Source organism: Exophiala viscosa (assembly GCF_022695815.1).
Source record: "Exophiala viscosa unplaced genomic scaffold EDD37scaffold_4, whole genome shotgun sequence".
NCBI lineage: Eukaryota > Fungi > Ascomycota > Eurotiomycetes > Chaetothyriales > Herpotrichiellaceae > Exophiala > Exophiala viscosa.
In genome coordinates, this window is record NW_026944356.1 from 2,095,033 (window position 1) to 2,112,239 (window position 17,207).

At 50.9% G+C, this 17,207-nt stretch overlaps 9 protein-coding genes across 9 annotated transcripts; 5 read left to right on the top strand and 4 right to left on the bottom strand.

Moving 5' to 3' along the window:
• Window positions 1-3: 3 nt before the first annotated feature.
• EDD37DRAFT_387567 (protoporphyrinogen oxidase) lies at window positions 4-2,342 on the top strand. Its single transcript, XM_062812194.1, has 2 exons — window positions 4-477; window positions 534-2,342. The coding sequence occupies exons 1-2, from the start codon at window positions 76-78 to the stop codon at window positions 2,148-2,150; spliced, it is 2,019 nt and encodes a 672-aa protein (XP_062671331.1). The 5' UTR covers window positions 4-75; the 3' UTR covers window positions 2,151-2,342.
• Window positions 2,343-2,534: 192 nt separating this feature from the next.
• On the bottom strand, window positions 2,535-3,473 carry EDD37DRAFT_649768 (glycosyl hydrolase catalytic core-domain-containing protein; the record flags this gene model as incomplete). Its single annotated transcript, XM_062818169.1, has 1 exon — window positions 2,535-3,473. One exon carries the CDS (start codon window positions 3,471-3,473, stop codon window positions 2,535-2,537), a length of 939 nt encoding a protein of 312 aa, XP_062671332.1.
• A 576-nt stretch (window positions 3,474-4,049) lies between these two features.
• EDD37DRAFT_629584 (NADH-cytochrome b5 reductase 1) lies at window positions 4,050-5,470 on the bottom strand. The gene is made up of 3 exons (XM_062816529.1): window positions 5,306-5,470; window positions 5,099-5,250; window positions 4,050-5,046 (listed from the first exon to the last, which is right to left on the bottom strand). The coding sequence occupies exons 1-3, from the start codon at window positions 5,308-5,310 to the stop codon at window positions 4,265-4,267; spliced, it is 939 nt and encodes a 312-aa protein (XP_062671333.1). The 5' UTR covers window positions 5,311-5,470; the 3' UTR covers window positions 4,050-4,264.
• A 26-nt stretch (window positions 5,471-5,496) lies between these two features.
• On the top strand, window positions 5,497-6,951 carry EDD37DRAFT_629586 (uncharacterized protein). Its single transcript, XM_062816530.1, has 2 exons — window positions 5,497-5,876; window positions 5,941-6,951. The coding sequence occupies exons 1-2, from the start codon at window positions 5,747-5,749 to the stop codon at window positions 6,474-6,476; spliced, it is 666 nt and encodes a 221-aa protein (XP_062671334.1). The 5' UTR covers window positions 5,497-5,746; the 3' UTR covers window positions 6,477-6,951.
• On the bottom strand, window positions 6,928-7,952 carry EDD37DRAFT_629588 (PRELI-like family-domain-containing protein). Its single transcript, XM_062816531.1, has one exon. It carries the CDS (start codon window positions 7,782-7,784, stop codon window positions 7,050-7,052), a length of 735 nt encoding a protein of 244 aa, XP_062671335.1. The 5' UTR covers window positions 7,785-7,952; the 3' UTR covers window positions 6,928-7,049.
• Window positions 7,953-7,989: 37 nt separating this feature from the next.
• Window positions 7,990-9,827, top strand: EDD37DRAFT_387665 (tryptophanyl-tRNA synthetase). Its single transcript, XM_062812195.1, has one exon. The coding sequence runs from the start codon at window positions 8,378-8,380 to the stop codon at window positions 9,695-9,697; it is 1,320 nt and encodes a 439-aa protein (XP_062671336.1). The 5' UTR covers window positions 7,990-8,377; the 3' UTR covers window positions 9,698-9,827.
• Window positions 9,773-11,053, bottom strand: EDD37DRAFT_629591 (aminotransferase). The gene has a single exon (XM_062816532.1). The coding sequence runs from the start codon at window positions 10,801-10,803 to the stop codon at window positions 9,958-9,960; it is 846 nt and encodes a 281-aa protein (XP_062671337.1). The 5' UTR covers window positions 10,804-11,053; the 3' UTR covers window positions 9,773-9,957.
• A 437-nt stretch (window positions 11,054-11,490) lies between these two features.
• EDD37DRAFT_629596 (uncharacterized protein) lies at window positions 11,491-14,639 on the top strand. Its single transcript, XM_062816533.1, has 4 exons — window positions 11,491-12,103; window positions 12,156-12,294; window positions 12,544-13,289; window positions 13,340-14,639. Exons 1-4 carry the CDS (start codon window positions 11,802-11,804, stop codon window positions 14,406-14,408), a joined length of 2,256 nt encoding a protein of 751 aa, XP_062671338.1. The 5' UTR covers window positions 11,491-11,801; the 3' UTR covers window positions 14,409-14,639.
• Window positions 14,640-14,666: 27 nt separating this feature from the next.
• On the top strand, window positions 14,667-17,165 carry EDD37DRAFT_629597 (mitochondrial import receptor subunit tom-70). Its single transcript, XM_062816534.1, has 4 exons — window positions 14,667-15,136; window positions 15,192-15,277; window positions 15,331-16,579; window positions 16,632-17,165. The coding sequence occupies exons 1-4, from the start codon at window positions 14,851-14,853 to the stop codon at window positions 16,880-16,882; spliced, it is 1,872 nt and encodes a 623-aa protein (XP_062671339.1). The 5' UTR covers window positions 14,667-14,850; the 3' UTR covers window positions 16,883-17,165.
• The last annotated feature ends 42 nt before the right edge of the window (window positions 17,166-17,207 follow it).

A 17,207-nucleotide genomic window follows, 5' to 3' on the forward strand; every position in this document is an offset into this window, starting at 1 on the left:
GTTGGATAGAAAATCCATATTCCTCCGTCCCTGTAAACTCCCTTACATGCACCGCTTGGTGTAGCTCCTCTGGAGATGCGCTTGAGTGGTCATAATGTCATCTACAAACATGCCGTAAGACGAGTGACAAGGCCTCGAACGGGGCATGTCTCATCACTGCGCTGCGTCCACTCAACCTCGAGCATTAGCAGCAAAACACTCGCCGACTTCCGGACTATTTATGATCGCAGCGATGTCAATCCCAATGCCAAAGAGATCGCCATCCTCGGCGGCGGCATTACTGGGCTTGCTACAGCGTGGAATTTGAGCACGAGGACAGATGCCAAAATCACTATATATGAGAAGAGTGATCGATTGGGAGGATGGGTCGATTCAGAAGTCCTTGAGGTCGACGGCGGAAAGATATTATTCGAATGGGGTCCCAGGACGTTACGTCCAGCACTGGGTTACGGCCCAGGCATGGCCACCGTTGACTTGGTAGACAAACTACTTCTCAATCACTATTTCATGTGCTGATCCTTGTGTCAAATCAGCTTGCGGAGCTCAATATAGCCGACGAGATCCTCCCCATATCAAAAACAAGCCCAGCCGCACGCAATCGATATATCTACTATCCCGATCATCTTGTGGTTATGCCTGGCCCAGTTCGAAGTGTATGGGAAATATTTCGCCGAATTGGCGCATTGTGGACAGAGCCTATATTTCAAGGAATATTGTCCCACGTTCGGAGCGAGCCCTTCGTTAAGATACGCGACTCCCGAATGCAAGATGAGTCTGTTGGAGACTTCTTGACAAGACGATTTGGAAAGAATGTGACAGATAACCTAGCTTCGGCTTTCTTCCATGGAATTTATGCCGGAGATATATACCAGCTCAGTGCTCGCACCTTACTGCCCCTTTTCTGGTATCTCGAGACCAGACACACGGATAAAGAGCTCGGTATTCTTTGGCAACTTCTGATCGAAACCTCAAGCTTCTTCAAAAAAGCAAGCTTCATTCCGGGAAGGCCTGTTGGAGCCAAGGACCTCAGATCCGACATCATGTCTTCTCCACTTAAAGATGCAGTGTTGGACATTTCTATCCTGCTCCACCGTTCGAGTGTGTACACTTTCAAGCGAGGTTTGGGCGAGATCACGTCTTCGATAGAAAAGGCCCTTGTCGAAAATCCCAATGTCACAATACAGAAATCCTCGGCTGTCGAGGAAATCACGTTCGACAAGAACACTAAGCAGATAACCGTCAACAGCAAGAACACGACATCGAAGTATGATTATGTGGTGTCCTCGTTGGGACCTGGCACGATGCTCAAGTTTCTGGATGCCACTGAACAGCATAAGTCAAGGAAAGGGTCCCCTCCAAGCGGAGTCCGACAAGCCTGTGATCACAGCAATACCTCCGCGAGCGTTATGGTTGTCAACCTCTACTACAGCAATCCAAACCTGATCCCTGCTTCTGTTCGAGGGTTTGGCTATCTCATTCCGCGCTCCGTGCCTTATGAGAGCAACCCCGAACGTGCATTGGGTGTCATTTTCAGCAGTGAAACTTCCACACCACAGGGACCATCCAACGAGAGTGTAAAGGCCCGGCAGATGCTATCACAGCGTATGGCGAGTTCGACTGGAAACGACAACCTTGCAGCGAAAAGGGCGAGATGCGAAAACTTCATTCAAGAGCGTGAGATGGGCGAGGGCCAAGACACGGCACCAGGCACCAAACTCACAGTAATGATGGGCGGGCACTGGTGGAAGGATTGGAAACCAGAAGATCTCCCGAGCGAGGACGAAGCCATCAAAATGTCCAAAGCTTTATTGAAACGACAGCTCGGCATCGAGGAGGCGCCTGAGGTGGCGAAAGCCCGATTGAACCGTGACTGCATTCCTCAATATCCCGTTGGGTATCGGGACGATATGGCCACGATCCACAAGTCTCTCATGTCCGAGTATGAAGGACGGTTCAAAGTCGCTGGGCCATGGTGGCAAGGTGCTGTGGGCTTCAACGATTGCATTCGCAAAGCACGCGAAGTTGCATGGGCGATCCAGCATGGCAAAGATGAGTTTACAGGTTTGGAGGAGTATGACAGGGACGAAGTTTGGTACTTGCAGAGTAGAGACACAGGTAAAATACGCCGAGATCGGTGGTATGATGAGTAAAGGAGCAGTGAAACTTGCTGGGGATTACCTGGAAAAACATGTACAACAAATCTCATTGTGGAAAAGTTATATACTGTACCGAGTCCTCTCAGGTTCGAGGCCGCGGGTCTAACTCTAGCCAACTCATCGCTGACGTACAAAATATGACGCTGCGTTGGTGCTCGCTCGCTCCATCAAGACACCGCATCATTTCTTAGTGCTGTGAGTGCATTTCGCAAACAGAGTGCGGGCGCGGGGCTTGAGAGAATTCAGGCCGAGCTCGGGGACGTTCAGGGCCGGGGCCAAAATCGAGGATGAGATCCATTTCAAGGCTTCACTGGGCTTGAGGACGTTCATGCCCTGGCCCAAAACCGAGTTTGGGTGAAATCCAGGGCTTCACATATCCTACCACACCTCCATCACCATCATCACTATCAGATCCAGGCCAAGCACAGTAAGTGTAGTTGCACCACATTTCGCGACAGAGGCATCACTCCTCTGTCCTTCTTCAAAACCATCAGCCTCACCACCAAGGTACGTTGCCCCCAACTCTGTCAATTTCCCACTATTATCAAACATACTCACACCACCACCCGTAAAGGCACCCGCGTCGTCCGTCCTGAAGGCGCCGAACCAGCCATACCTCTCCACGTAACTAAGACGATCGAGGTACGTCAGACTCTCGTTCATGAAAGATAGCGTGTCTGTAGCGGAGACAGCCGGCACGGCAAACTCAGTCAACCATATCTTCTTGTTCGGGTAGAGTGCATGAAGTTGACCAAGCCACGAGGCTAACCCGTCAAAGTCGCCGTACCAATGCGTCGCGACGAAATCGAATTCACAACCCGAAGAGTTGAGAGCGTAGCATGAGGTGTTGAACTCGCTGAGCCATGTGAGACCCTGGCTCGAACCAGTCGTTGCGGGGAGTGAGATGAAGAGATCATATGGCGGAAGACGCAACGGTGCAATGGCGTCGAGCCAGATACTTGCGGCGTCGGAAGGGGTGGTGTTGGTGCCGCCCGATGCGGTAGAGCCGTCGGGTTCATTGAAGGTCAGGACGTGCGTGACATCGAGGGACTCGATGGTTGAGATTGCGTCTTGTGCATCGGACGCACTGTGTATCATGGGGGCGAAGGGCAGGGATATGGAACTTGGTGTGTAGGCGTAGTTGTAGTACCATGTTAAGGGTGAGCGGGCAGTGGTGAAGATACGGTCGTCGGTTGACGAGTGGGTGGTTGATATGTAGGTTAGGCCGCGTTTTGGGGTTGTCGAGTTGGTGGATGAGGCTGTGGTTATGGACAGGAGGGCGGCAAGGAGGACAATTCGAAGAAGAATCGGCGTCATCGTACCGCTAGCTGGTTGATGAGGATGCCGTTACGAGTATATCGGTCGATGTCAATCCCCGTATACAGCTCGTATGGATCAATTTCCAGTAGTGGCAACAAATGCTTTGCTCCCTGGGCTTTGACAGATACGATGAAGACCCGCCAGAGGTGTTTCTTCGACAAAGATCGATCCCCTGTGCTCAAGTATATGTCGAAAGCCTCAGCATGAGGGAATCACGTCGCAAAGGCTTAACGCTCGTGAAGAAAACAGAGGAGATTCATCTGCTGTTCAATATGAGGTTGATGTCGAGGACAAGGATACCGGAATGCTTTTGGCTCGGTCGACATCTTCTTGGGATGTATGTCTCAACACCCAGTCATAGTTTCAGAAGCGCATCCGAGACCTTCAGCCACCGAGTCTCACACACGGCGGCAATGGTGGACAGCTTCGTAAATCAAAAATGGGCAGCAAATATCTCCTTGAACTCAACCTGCTCATCCAAAAGGACATTCAATGGTGTGAATAAATCCAAAAAGGAGAAACGCAGTATGTAGATGTAAGTTGGGCGTTGACGTCAATTTGCATCGATAAGAGACCTGTGCACAGCACAGCCACACGGACCCTGGAAGGCTGCAGCCTTGTTCTGCTGATTACGATCCAGGGACATGACCACTCCAGAAATTTGGTTCTTCAATAAATTTCATTCTTGACCTCATATCAATCTATACCAGCTCCTTTTTGGTACTTTATGGGACGCCGCCAGTTTGCATACAAGGTGCTCTTCCGCAACATCCATTCTCGTCCCATGTCTAGAAGGCGAAAACTTGATCCTCCAACTTGCTGACTGGCCTGGCTTTCTGGTAGCCGAGAGCTTCTGTGGCTTTCTTCATTGCGCTGACCATGGGTGGAGGGCCACATAGCAAGATCTTCATGTCGGGTGCTGGAGGAGGTAGTCTTTCTTTGATCATATCAGGTGTCACAAATCCCACACCACCGGTCCAGCCCTCGGGTGGATTGTTCAGCACGTAGTAGACGCTGAAGTCCGAATCCTCTTTGTCCAGAGCATCAAGCTGTTCCTGGAGCAGGATATCGTCGGGGTTGACATTGGCGAAAATGAGGTCAACTTTGGTGGTGTCATTGCCACCGTTCCTAGGTCTGCCACGGTTGATTGCTCGGATGATCTGCAGCATGGGAGTGATACCGGTACCACCAGCTATCATACCAATGCGCTTGCAAAGGTTGGGGGTGTATACCATGGCTCCCTTGGGACCACGCACTTTCATTGTGTCTCCGACCTTCAGGGTGGTCATGTGCGCACTGATGTTTCCTTGAGGATACGCTTTGATCAAAAGCTCGAAGAAACCCTTGTCTTCGTCCGAAGAGATGGGAGTGTATGATCGCACCACCTCTTTTTCCGCTCCCTTGGGCGTCGCTGCCAGTGACATGTGTTGGCCGATTGGCAGACCGATAATGTCGGTGGGTTTAGGTAGACCAAATCTATAGATGGCGACATTGTGTGACGTATGCTTGATGTCGGTGAGAGGGAACTCCTGGAAGGCATCTGGTTTGAGGACCTTTCGCGCCGCCGGTTCTGGATGGTTGTCAGTGTGACGGACTTTCGATCTGGTTTGACGAACACTCACCACCGGACGCGAACAGTGTATAACCACCAAGCACTGCAGCGAGAGCAGCCGCATAGGGAAGCCATTCCTTCTTGACGATGGCGACTCCGACAATCAGAAGGACGGAAGGAATGTAGACAACCTGGATGTTCTTCTGCGAAAACAGTGAGCTCCTACGGAAGAGGTGAGTAAGAATGCCAGACTGGTCAGGGTGTGGGATCCTCGTACGCCATGGTGTTTGTATTCCTCTTGATATGCAACTTGCAAGCTCGCTCCAACACCGAACCTGCGCCCTCAAAGTATCGTGAGGCTTACTGTTTCGTGGTGCGATTGTTTGGTGGATGCGTGATCGGAGCCCAAAATATATTGAGAAATTGGGGAAACGGTATAAAACCGGGTGAACTATTCTGAACGTGGGGCTCATTTGCTGCCTCTTCCAGGCCCTCATCTATTACAGTACTATTGTGATATCTATCCGGAAAGCAAGCTGCTGCATGCGGGGCCTTTCCGTGGTTTCGGAAAGGCACAACAGCCCGAAGATTGCCCAAATTTCCATCTCATCTCATCTTCGGGGCAAATCGTGAGCCACATTCGGGTGTCCCCCTTGTTCGTCCTCTTTGGTCAAAGGCGTCCGCTGAACCTTGGGTACCTGTGTTTGTGGTCGCAGTCATGCCACCAGAGACTACGGGCACCCCATCTTCAACCCCGTTCACTCTTACAGCTATCGATAGGGATGTGCTATCTATGAGCGATGATGACTTTCGGCTACAGACTTGGGAAGATCTTAAACAAATCATTGGTGTGTAGTGATGTACAACTAAATGTATTCTGGTCTCGTCAAAATCATCTCTGATCTGATACAGCTGAGAACAACCTCAGCATCCTCAAAAGACGGCCTTCTGATTTGAGACGATATATCAAATGGTCGGCTGAGACCAAAGCGGCCTATGGAAGCGTGCCCAACTTTGTCATGAAGGAGAGGCTGAAATGGGTGCCACTACCTTCGTCGACCCCTGAAACCGGGCCTATGTTCGCGGTCAGGAATTCCGTCCCATTCGCAGATGAGGCCGACTATAAGATCTTAGTCAACGACTGGCCGTACGGACTGGCTCCAGGTATCCGACATATCATAGTTTGGCTCAAGATCAGGTTAGATTCGGAGCCTACCAGAGGTGACATGACTCCCAAGTCCAGGCAGCTTGTCGAGGACTTCATACAAACCAGGTTTGTGAATCGTGTCAAGGATTCACCTGGTGAAAAGGATCAAGTCATGTGGTTCAAGAACTGGACAGCCTTGCAATCCGTGCCGGGCATGGAGCATGTACACGTCCTGGTCAGAGATGTTCCTGATAGCATCATTCAAGAATGGACTGACGGAGCTCGATCTCTCAGCACTTAGACCTGACCTTTCGCAAACAGCATAATAGAATGACGACAGGGAGATGTGTCGTAATTGAGATTATGATCCATGATCAATGATTCGCGCAACAAAGAGCTCGTTGGGAAGCAATCCCAACCGCAGACTCATTCTGCCTTACTTCACCTGGCAATGTGCACAGGTGATTTTGCTTTCGTGAAGGTGTGAGAGCCATTGTAGAGGCCTGTATTTGCTGACATGGTTGATTGCATCTTCTCCACCAGACACCCGTTGGCAATGGTTGTATCTGTTCCCCCGTTACAGTGTAGCAAACGTTGGAAGCTGGATGTGACACAAGATGCTGGAGTGAGTGGACATGGTTTTATCATTTGAACCAATCTACAGTGCCATAGCATTAGAAATACATGCCTTGTGCCTAATGTCGAAACCCCAACGCCTTGTGCCTAATGTCGAAACCCCAACGCCTTGTGCCTAATGTCGAAACCCCAACGCCTTGCTCAGAACACAGCCAGGTTAGTAATACAAATCAAACAACAAAGGATCGTAAGCCTGATTGAGGCTGCTCAATCTCGATCCTATTGCGTGTGCACGCAGTCAGTTGGCCTCTCCAGCGATCATTTCCATCCGATCTCTTCTCATGCCCTCCAGGACAGCAACAACGCCACCATTCCGAAGTCGTTCGAGAACCACATTCATACCCTCTTTCCCGTTGACCAAGGCCGTCTGCGTCCTCTTGACCCCAATCAACTCAACCGTGCGCTGAATGCCGGCGGTGGACCACGACGCGAAGAATCCTTGCTTGGGTGTCTCGTCCTCGGCGGTCTTCTGTGACTGCTCCTTATTTCTCCTACTGAGGATGCCCTGACCCAGGTGCGATACAAATGTTACCACAGTTCTGCAAGAGGTCATCTCCTTGGCTCGGTCAACCTCATTGTTTGAACCGGGTGACAAGTCGGCCAGTCGCTGTCGCTGATAACTTTGACGTTCGACGACGCTCAGAATGCCGGTCCATTCCATGTTTCGGGACTCCGTCTCCATCCATCCCTCCCGAACGTCAATGGTGCTTTTCTCTAGAATGTAGCTCTGAGATGCGCCACCAGGGCCAGCAAAGCCACGAGGAAGAAACTTGAGAATGCCTGCCGGGACTTTTGACTTCTTCAGATGCAACCTGGTAGTGTGCAGCCTCTGTGTTTCAGGGTCGACATAGCGATCGATGACATCCGAGCTCACGACATGCTTGGCATAAGGATTCGGGTAGCGGAGAAAGTAGGCGAGGGTAACGGCAGGGAAGGTATATTCGTACTTGAAGGAGCTTTCGTAGACTTTCATACTGTCATGAGGACATTAAGCATGCGTTGAGGTTGTTAGAATAGTTTGAAAGGTATCGAAAAGAAAGGCATAAAGTGGATGACGATGGATAGAGGGTCTTTTTTACTCGCGTGAGCTTCTTCCTCATGTCGCACTTATTTGCCACTCGAAGAAGAGGAGAGAAGCACCAAACCGTCTTGGCTGCGGAGGTCGGATCGTCGTTAGGCCGTGAGCCCAGGCCTCACAGGGGCTGAAGAGGCATAGAGATCTTATCTTATCTGATCTGCGGGACCCCCCTTGTCCGCATGTTTGTGGGAATGTTTGATGGAGAGGTGCTAAGCGTTTACAACCAAATCCTTGATACTCCAGAGAACGATCGTGCCGCAGGTGTTTTATGACTTGCTGTCGGAAGATTTTGCTTGACTCAATCTTGCAAGTGGTATTCTCGTCACAAGGTAGGTTAGCCACTCTTGTCTTCCATGTAGCCTGACTCAGGAATTTAGTGGTAGGGGAGAGAGGACACTTAGAGAACGCGCCCACCGAAGCATAGAACACAACACGTTCAATTGCTGATACTTCTGTCGAACCCTCCTCTTTGCTCAACGTGTGCGATCATGGCTTCTCACGGTCAAAAGGGCCTGCCGCCTGCAGATGAACCGGGTCAACCTCCCAACTTGACCACCAGCGCCTTAGCAGACAAAGCACATGCAATGAGCTTGGAACAAAAGATCACACCATTCGAAGTGTCTGGGGGCGTCGATGAGAGTGGCAAGCTACTTCCCGTCGACTACGAAAAGCTCACACGACAATTCGGCGCAACCCAGATTAGCCCACAACTGCTTGAGAGGTTCGAAAAGGTGACGGGGAAGAAACCACACAGATTCATGCGGCGAGGTATCGTCTTCTCGCATCGCGACCTGGACAAGATTCTGGACAGATACGAAAAAGGTGAACCCTTCTATCTCTACACTGGCCGAGGTCCCAGCAGCGACAGCATGCACGTTGGACACTCAATTCCTTTCGAATTCACGAAATTTCTACAAGACACTTTCGAATGTCCGCTCGTGATACAACTGACGGATGACGAGAAGTTCATGCACTCTGAGAAGATCACCATTGACGACACCGGACGCTTCTCGCGGGAGAACGCAAAGGACATCATTGCAATCGGCTTTGACCCGGCCAAAACCTTCATCTTCTCCGACTACGACTACATGGGCGGTCCATTTTACAAGAATGTGACGGCTATGGCGAAGCGTATCACCATGAACCAGATCGAGGGCACATTTGGTTTCAACGGCAGCAACAACGTTGGCGAGTTTTTCTTTTGTGCGATTCAATCAGCCCCGGCGTTCGCAACATCCTTTCCTCACATCTTCGGCGAAAATACCAACAAGGTGCGATCAATACCGTGCCTGATCCCCTGTGCTATCGACCAAGACCCTTACTTCCGTCAATGTCGTGACAATGCCGAAAAGATGAAGTTCAAAAAGCCCTCTATAATACATTCGGTCTTCCTTCCAGCCTTGCAGGGGCCAGGTTCGAAAATGTCCTCGAGCGTGGACTCATCTGCCATTTTCCTCACCGATACCCCCAACCAAATCAAGAACAAGATCAACCGTTACGCCTTCTCTGGAGGACAGGATACTGCTGAAAAGCAACGGGAGTTAGGTGGAGACACCAAACAAGATGTGCCTTTTCAATATTTGACCTTCTTCTTGGAGGACGATGATGAGTTGGCACGCATCAAGAAGGCATATGAGTCCGGTGAGATGATGACGGGTGAAATCAAGCAGATATGCATCAAGCATTTGCAAGAGTATGTCGCTACTTTCCAGGCTCGGAGGAAAGAGGTCACGGAGGCAGTGAGGGAGAACTTCGTGGAGCGGAAGAAGCTTGAGTACAAGGGCAATCCGAATCCCAAAACTGCTTGAGCATTACTGCTTGAGCATTACTGCTTGAGCATTACTGCTTGAGCATTACTGCTTGAGCAACAGACTGCAGTCCCAGCGGATCCATTTGACCGCACATCAAGGGCGAGGTGGTGGAAAGTGACTGATATGGCCTGGGGCCATGGTTTCAATGTGGCGCCTGAGGTGCACTATAGTCTTGTGAGCTGAAACTGTGTCGAGACTGCAACAGCCGGTACTTGAGGCCACATTAGCATCTGTCTGATGCCTGTGCGTCATAGCATTCATAGACGAATCTTGCCAGGGAAAAATCCTCTGAGCGCATTGCTAAGCCAGACAGCTTCGCCATCCTGAAGTTCATCAACTTTGATCAGTCCTTCTACACAGAGCCCAGCTTCGAGCGCCCATGTTTTCGTGACACTCTGCATACCACCGGTATCTGAAGCTGGTACGACCCATTGCCGTTGACGGTAGAAGTACACAGTGCAGAGACTGGCCTCCATGATCTCGTGCTTAGGATTGAATAGGAGCACTTCCCGCTCGCCAGGCGCGCATTTGGTGATGCCTGTTCTCTCACGTGCCCTGTCCCACGGAGCTCGGTATGTAGTCTTGTACATGGTATACCGACCCGGCGTCGTGGGCAAGGAGTCCACGGATACTATCGAGTAGCGAGAATCTGGCGAGAAACCTGAAGAGCGTGCATCTAGTGGAATGTGGAGAAGGGTGTCGTTGCGGAGAGTCTCAAGGACCTTTGGCTCGCCCATGGGGGTACCCTCCGCTCGAATGTGGCCGTCATGGTCTATCAAGATCCGTATTCGCACGTCCTTGATCATACCCTTCTCTGGCTTTTGGTACTGCGCAGAAGCTTCTACGATGGCGTGTCTCAGCCGCGGAATCGAATCATGGCGTTCGAGGTGCTCGCAGACTGCGGTCCAGGAGTAGGCCGATGCTGCGGCGTGAAGTCGGTGTTGGTGCAGAGTCAGGAGTTTGGTCTCGGTTTCTTGCCACTTGGTGATGGGTGGCAAGAGTTGTTGGATGTCTTCCGTATTGAAGAGTATGTGCTTCAAGGTGGTGATGATATTCAGATCAGGGTTCGTGTCGATGGAACCGCCCATATGCCCTGACTCCATGGGTCATATCCGAACGTTCGGTTACCCACAGATTAGCCGCAATATGCAGGGTTTACATAGAGAAGTGCATACATGCCCTCCCTATTCCTGTTCTTGTGTTCGGTCTGTATATCCGGTGCTTGTCTCGATACGCAGACTTTCCACGTGAAAAGGTGTGCCTTGAGACGAAGCCGTCCCGGCAGTCGAATGTCAATGATGATTAGACCGTATTGCGGTTCGTGAACAAGGAAACGTATTTCCGGGAGATTTCAGTGCGGTCTTTGGTCAGAATGCCAGATCTAACGACGGGCCAGAGATTTGCACGGCGAATCTAGATGCGTCATAACAGCTGCACCCATAACAAGTTGAACGATAACAACCACTAGGATACACTTGATCTCGATCTCTTCCTGACGTTGGCACATATGGCTACCTTATGCTGGCCTAGTTCCGTGAAGTACTATCATGACAAAAGACTTAGACTTGGTCTCTCCCAATCTGTCCATGCCTTCATTGCTCAACTGCATAACGACACGACCTCGCTTCTAGAGACTCTCAGCAGCAGCAGCAGCAGCAGCAGGAAGAAGACCTGCCGGACGAGGATGAGATAGCCGACATGCCAACGATAGCCACAAGTACAGGATGTCATCATGCAGAACCTACACAGTAAGGTGATTTGACAAGCAGAAAATCATGCGGTGGGTTTGGCACGTCCCTGAAACCCGGAATCTTTTTGCAGTAGTCTCTTCGTTTGTCGGTCAGCTAGCGCTGATCTTTACTCGTGTTCTTCGGGGCCCCAATGTCGCAAATCCGCTTTTCTGCTGCCTCTCTCTTCATGGTATTTTCGGGATCGCCATGGAAAGGGACTATGGATATTACATCCATCTTCTCGACGATTCGGCGTGGCATTTGCGAGTGTAACATACATCTACATAAACCGGCATATGGTCTAGCAGCATCTTAGGTCATCTCTCCACACACTACCTTCTCAGCGCTTTGCTGGACTTTTGTATCGAACCATGGATCAGGGAGAGAAGCATGCAACACCAGAGTCGCAACAAGGACTCTCTTCTAAGCCGCTCAACGTGCCTGGCTTGAAATCAAATGTGTCCTCACCATCCCATCAGGAGTGGTCCAAGAGACTGTTCTCGTCCTCGGGCTCTACGGGAAGGCTGTTAGCGAGCCAACGTCGAACTTCTCATGCTTGTGAGAGATGCCGCCTGATGCGCACAAGATGCTCCGGCGAACCACCTTGCACGAAATGCACAAAAGATGGTGCGACGTGCGCGTTTCGCGATCGTAAGAGGGAGCGAAACAAGAAGTTTGCAGCCTCATACCCGCAAGTCAAGCACGCTCGCTAAGCAGTCAGCTAGAGACCTCAGCGAAAGCAAGGAGCGCATTCACGAATTAGAAAAGAAAAATGCTGCCCTTCGGCGAGTCTTAGACAACGCTGTGGGCACTTTACCTCAGAGTCCACAATCGCGTGGGGGCCTGGATGGTACTATGTCACAGGTTAGTCGTTCACTGTTTGCAATGAGTGGCTATGAATCGCGAATATGGGACGGAGAGTACTCTCACCTCAGCTAGGCAGGGTGATACCCTGCAGAGGAGTAGAACGGCTCCAGCGCGAAGTCGGTCGGGATCCTGGTTCGCTGGCGTGGCCATTATTGTTGTCAATGTCTCCGAGACCCAGAGTCGCATCATGGAATCTGCCCCTGCCTAATAGTTTGTTGTATCTTCAGCTGACTAGCAGGAACACAGAGCAACTCGCCGAGAGCTTCGACTTCAGCAACTTCCTCCAGTCACTCGAAAGATCAGCAATCACTCATTCGACGGATCAAACAAGTGCACGGCGGTGAACGACATAGTGACAATACTGTTGGCTCACCAGGCCATCAGGATGTGCTGGTACACAGTGTTGATTATGGGCAGGGCGAGGGAGCGGCAGGGCTCGTGGGAAAGAGATCAGAGATCTCCTGGATCACTCGGGCTACAAAGTACTTGCGCACCCCTGCAGACGCGCAGTTTGACTGGCACAATGAACCAGAATGGCTTTCTAACGAGAAGTACTCCTACTTCATGGACGACGAAGACGTCCTCAGTATCGATGAAGACTATGTCGATGCATTTCAATTACCGGACAACATGGCTATGACCGTCTTATCGGAGGCCTTCTTTCACGCCTGTCAGGGTATCTTCAATTTTGTCGCCAGGGACCAGTTTCTTGACAAAGTCGCGCTAGCCATGAAGAGACCAAATCGCCTGTGCTGGGAAGACCGCAGGTGGTTGGCTTTAGCAAATCTCATTTGGGCCATCGCCTCCAAGTGGTTACACATGGCGAAACTCGCCGATGACGACGTGAACATAGAATCACACCTAGTGTTCTATTCACGAGCACGAAGCTTGGGACTCGACCATAGATTGCAGCAGGACCATCCGGATGCGCGTGGTGTCCAAGCTCTAGGATTGCTTTCTCTCTATCTAATGATCAACGGTTCAATAAGCAGGTAGGTTGGCCTCTCCAGGCCACAGAACGAAGGCACTAACTAGTCTGCAGAGCATGGTTAGTCGTAGGAATAGCTATTCGCCATGCAAGCAGCTTAGGATTGCACCTCAAAAACATGGATGCAGCACTGTCTCGTGTGGACGTGGAAGAACGGGCTCATACGTGGCACTCAATCTACAGTCTTGAAGTGGTTCTATCGGAAATTCTCGGACGACCGACGTCTACCTCTGTGGCAGACACGACCGTTCCAATGGAGCCTTCCGAAGATACAACACACTATCAATCTGCCAGCAATGAAGGGAGCACTGAAACAAAGGCTATATGGGAAGCATTTCTTCGACGCAACAGGGACGTCAATCATAGGGGGAACTCCTTGTCTATTGACAATGTTATACCTACGATGCATCATTTCTATCACAATCGTCTTTGCACGATAAGCCACCGTATCGAGCGGAGTTTCTACGCACCACAGATGAATACTTCATGGCTGAGTGTCCAGGAGGGCCTGAATGACCATCAGGCGCAGCTGTGGGAGTGGGAAAAGAGTCTCCCAGAGGAATTGAATTTCTGGAGTGATGTGGCAGTCGACAGCAATCCGCGAGCGAAGATCACACTGGCTCTGTACCACAAAAGTCTCGAAATGATGTTGCACAGGACGTGTCTCTGCAAAATCAGCATCCCTGACGAGTCTGCCGTGTCCCAGCAATTCAACATCAACAGCGGACAGGCATGTATCCAGGCTGCAATGACCTTGGTGGACGTCCTACCAGAAGGGCCTATTATGCATGAAGCAGTCCAGCTCCTTCCTTGGTGGAATCTGTTACATTATCTCTGCCAAGCTATGGCAGTCTTCGTGTTGGAGCTCTGTCTGGATGCGATACATCTTGACGGGTGTCCCGATACCCTGGAAGCTCGCATACTAAAAGCAATGGCGTATCTTCAATGCCTCGCCACAGAGTCGAAATCGAGCTACAAAGCCTGGAGGATATTTCGACGGCTGCTGTCCTACGCGAACGGGAGGGTACCCAAGCTGAATATCGCAGATGTTCCCATGGAAATGAGGCCACCCAAAAGCTGGACAGACGGCAACGAGGTGCAGCTTCTGGAGGACCTTTCGTGATGCGATGTCATGGACTGGTTATGGCGTCCTCGAAGGCCGTGTAAATTGGGACCTATCAGCCCTCCAGAAGAGTGATCAAGCCCAAACGATGCGTAGATAGGTGTAACCTTCCCTTCGGACGGGAAGTAAGCTACCATTTCACTACTTTATACTAGGACGGTATGATCCGCTGCAGCATTAGGTCCGGTGGAGCACGATAAGTCTGAGGCGCCTGGCAAACGAATGCGACTCCAAAAATTTTATGAATTCCATGCAGCCTGGAAAGCTCAAGTGATTGGTAGCTTGGGCTGTGAGTCTCCATCTGCGCTTCTTGAGATCATTGCCGCGACGGTCGAACATTTCTCGAGTCGTCACTCCAACTTTTGCCTGTCCCATCTCCGCCGTTGTCAAGTATCCAACTTCATCCTCATAGCTTCCTCCCCTTTGTACAACAACCCTCTAGATGGCAGATCCAGTGGGGATTAACGCTGCGCGCGCGGCGCCCTCTTCATCTTTATGGGATCGCGTATCGAACTGGGTCTCGGAGAACAAGGCGGTTGCATACACGATCGCTGGAACGGTCGTGGTCATCACTAGTGCGGGAGCCATCTATTATTTCAGCAACCAGAATTCGAGCACATCTACTGTGCCTACGGAAAAGAAGAAGAGCAAAAAAGAGCGACGGAAAGAGAAGAAGGCCGCCGAGGATGCACAGAAGTCTGGAATCAGTCTCAAGGACGAAGAGGCCGGTCAGTTTACACTTGATCCTCTCGGAAATGTTGCTTTATAACTGATAAGAGGCAGCTCCGGTCCCGAAAACTCCCACCGTCGAAACGGATGATGAGCTGCCTGAGATTAACGAATCCACCATCGAGAGTTTTTCGCAAGAGGTACGCCGAGTGTATCTCACTCTCACTCCATCGGCAGTACTGACACCAAGCAGGATAGAGAAATATATGCAGGCAAGCTGAAAGCTGCTGGCAACAAAGCCTATGGCTCAAAAGACTACAACAAGGCCATAGACCTCTATGGCAAAGCAATCCTCTGCAAACCTGATCCCGTCTATTATTCCAATCGAGCCGCCTGCTACAATGCTCTTAGCGACTGGGATAAAGTAGTGGAAGACACGAGTGCGGCGATTGCGATGGATGCAGAATATGTAAAGGCATTGAATCGACGAGCACACGCATACGAGCACTTGGGAATGTTCTCCGAGGCACTCCTGGATTACACCGCCAGCTGCATCATCGACGGCTTCAAGAACGAAAACAGCGCGCAGAGTGTGGAAAGATTGCTGAAGAAGGTGGCCGAAAAGAAAGGCAAGGCTATCCTGGCAGAGAAAAAGAACAAGCTGCCCAGTGCCACATTTGTCTCCAACTACCTTCAGAGCTTCCGTCCGCAACCGCCTCCGGCTGGTCTGGAGGAGTCAGCCGAACTCGAGGAAAACACCGGCAAAGGCCAGCTTCAGCGAGGTCTCATCTCGATGAAGAAGAAGACGGCAGAAGGTTACGATGAAGCGACGGCAGCATTCAAGAAAGCTGTGGAGCTTGGAGATCTCGGTGAGCACGAAGCCTTTGCCCTTAACATGCGTGCAACATTCCTGTACCTGGAAGGCGACACGACAAAAGCACTTGAAGACCTTACCAAGGCTATCGAGCTGCAACCATCTCTTACTCAGGCCTACATCAAGCGGGCCAGCATGCAGCTGGAACTGGGCAACAAGGATATGGCTGCGGACGACTTTGAGAAGGCCATGGCGCAGAACAAGGAGGATCCGGACATTTTCTATCACCGAGCTCAACTCCACTTCATCTTAGGAGAGTTCGCCGACGCCGCCAAAGACTACCAAAAGTCGATTGACTTGGATCGAGACTTTATCTATTCGCATATTCAACTGGGCGTCACACAGTACAAGATGGGTTCTCTCGCCTCCTCTATGGCTACATTCCGCAGGACGATCAAGAACTTTGACAAGGTTCCGGACGTGTACAACTACTATGGTGAACTTCTGCTCGACCAACAGAAGTATGGAGAAGCTGTTGAGAGATTCGATACTGCCATTGACATGGAGCGACAAACGAAACCCACTGGCGCGATCAACGTGCTACCGCTCATCAACAAGGCTCTCGCACTTTTCCAATGGAAGCAAGACTTCAAAGCGGCAGAGGACCTGTGCGAGAAAGCGCTCGTTTGTAAGTTTCAACACAGATGTTATGGCCTTATTGATGCTAATCATGATTATAGTGGATCCTGAGTGCGACATAGCCGTTGCTACCATGGCACAGCTCCTGCTCCAGCAAGGAAAGGTCGTCAAGGCCCTCGAATATTTCGAACGCGCAGCAGAGCTTTCCAGAACCGAAGGCGAGATTGTCAATGCACTTTCTTACGCCGAAGCCACCCGAACACAGCTCGAAGTATCACAAAAGTATCCTCAGCTCGCAGCTCGGCTACAACAAATGGAAGGAGCAGGACTAGGTGGACCTCAGTTGAGGTAGAATCCACCACCCACCCTAGGTGTCATGGTCTTGAGATTGTTGATTGATGCGAGGACTCCCTCCTCCTTTTTCTTTTTCTTGGTGCACATGGGCCACGTACTGACGAGCGATCTATGTGGGACTTCTGACTTGTACGTTTAATACTACTCATGAGCTTCCAGTGCCCTGCGCAGCCTTCCTGCGCCCAGTTGGTGCAATGATAGGTGGCGGTGGATCTACCGCAGGGGTTGTGATGAAGGATAAAATGGTGTGTAGTGTGTATAATACAACGAGATTCGAGGTGTTTTGGACTGCTGAGTGATTTTATGATAGTCGGTGCACGCAA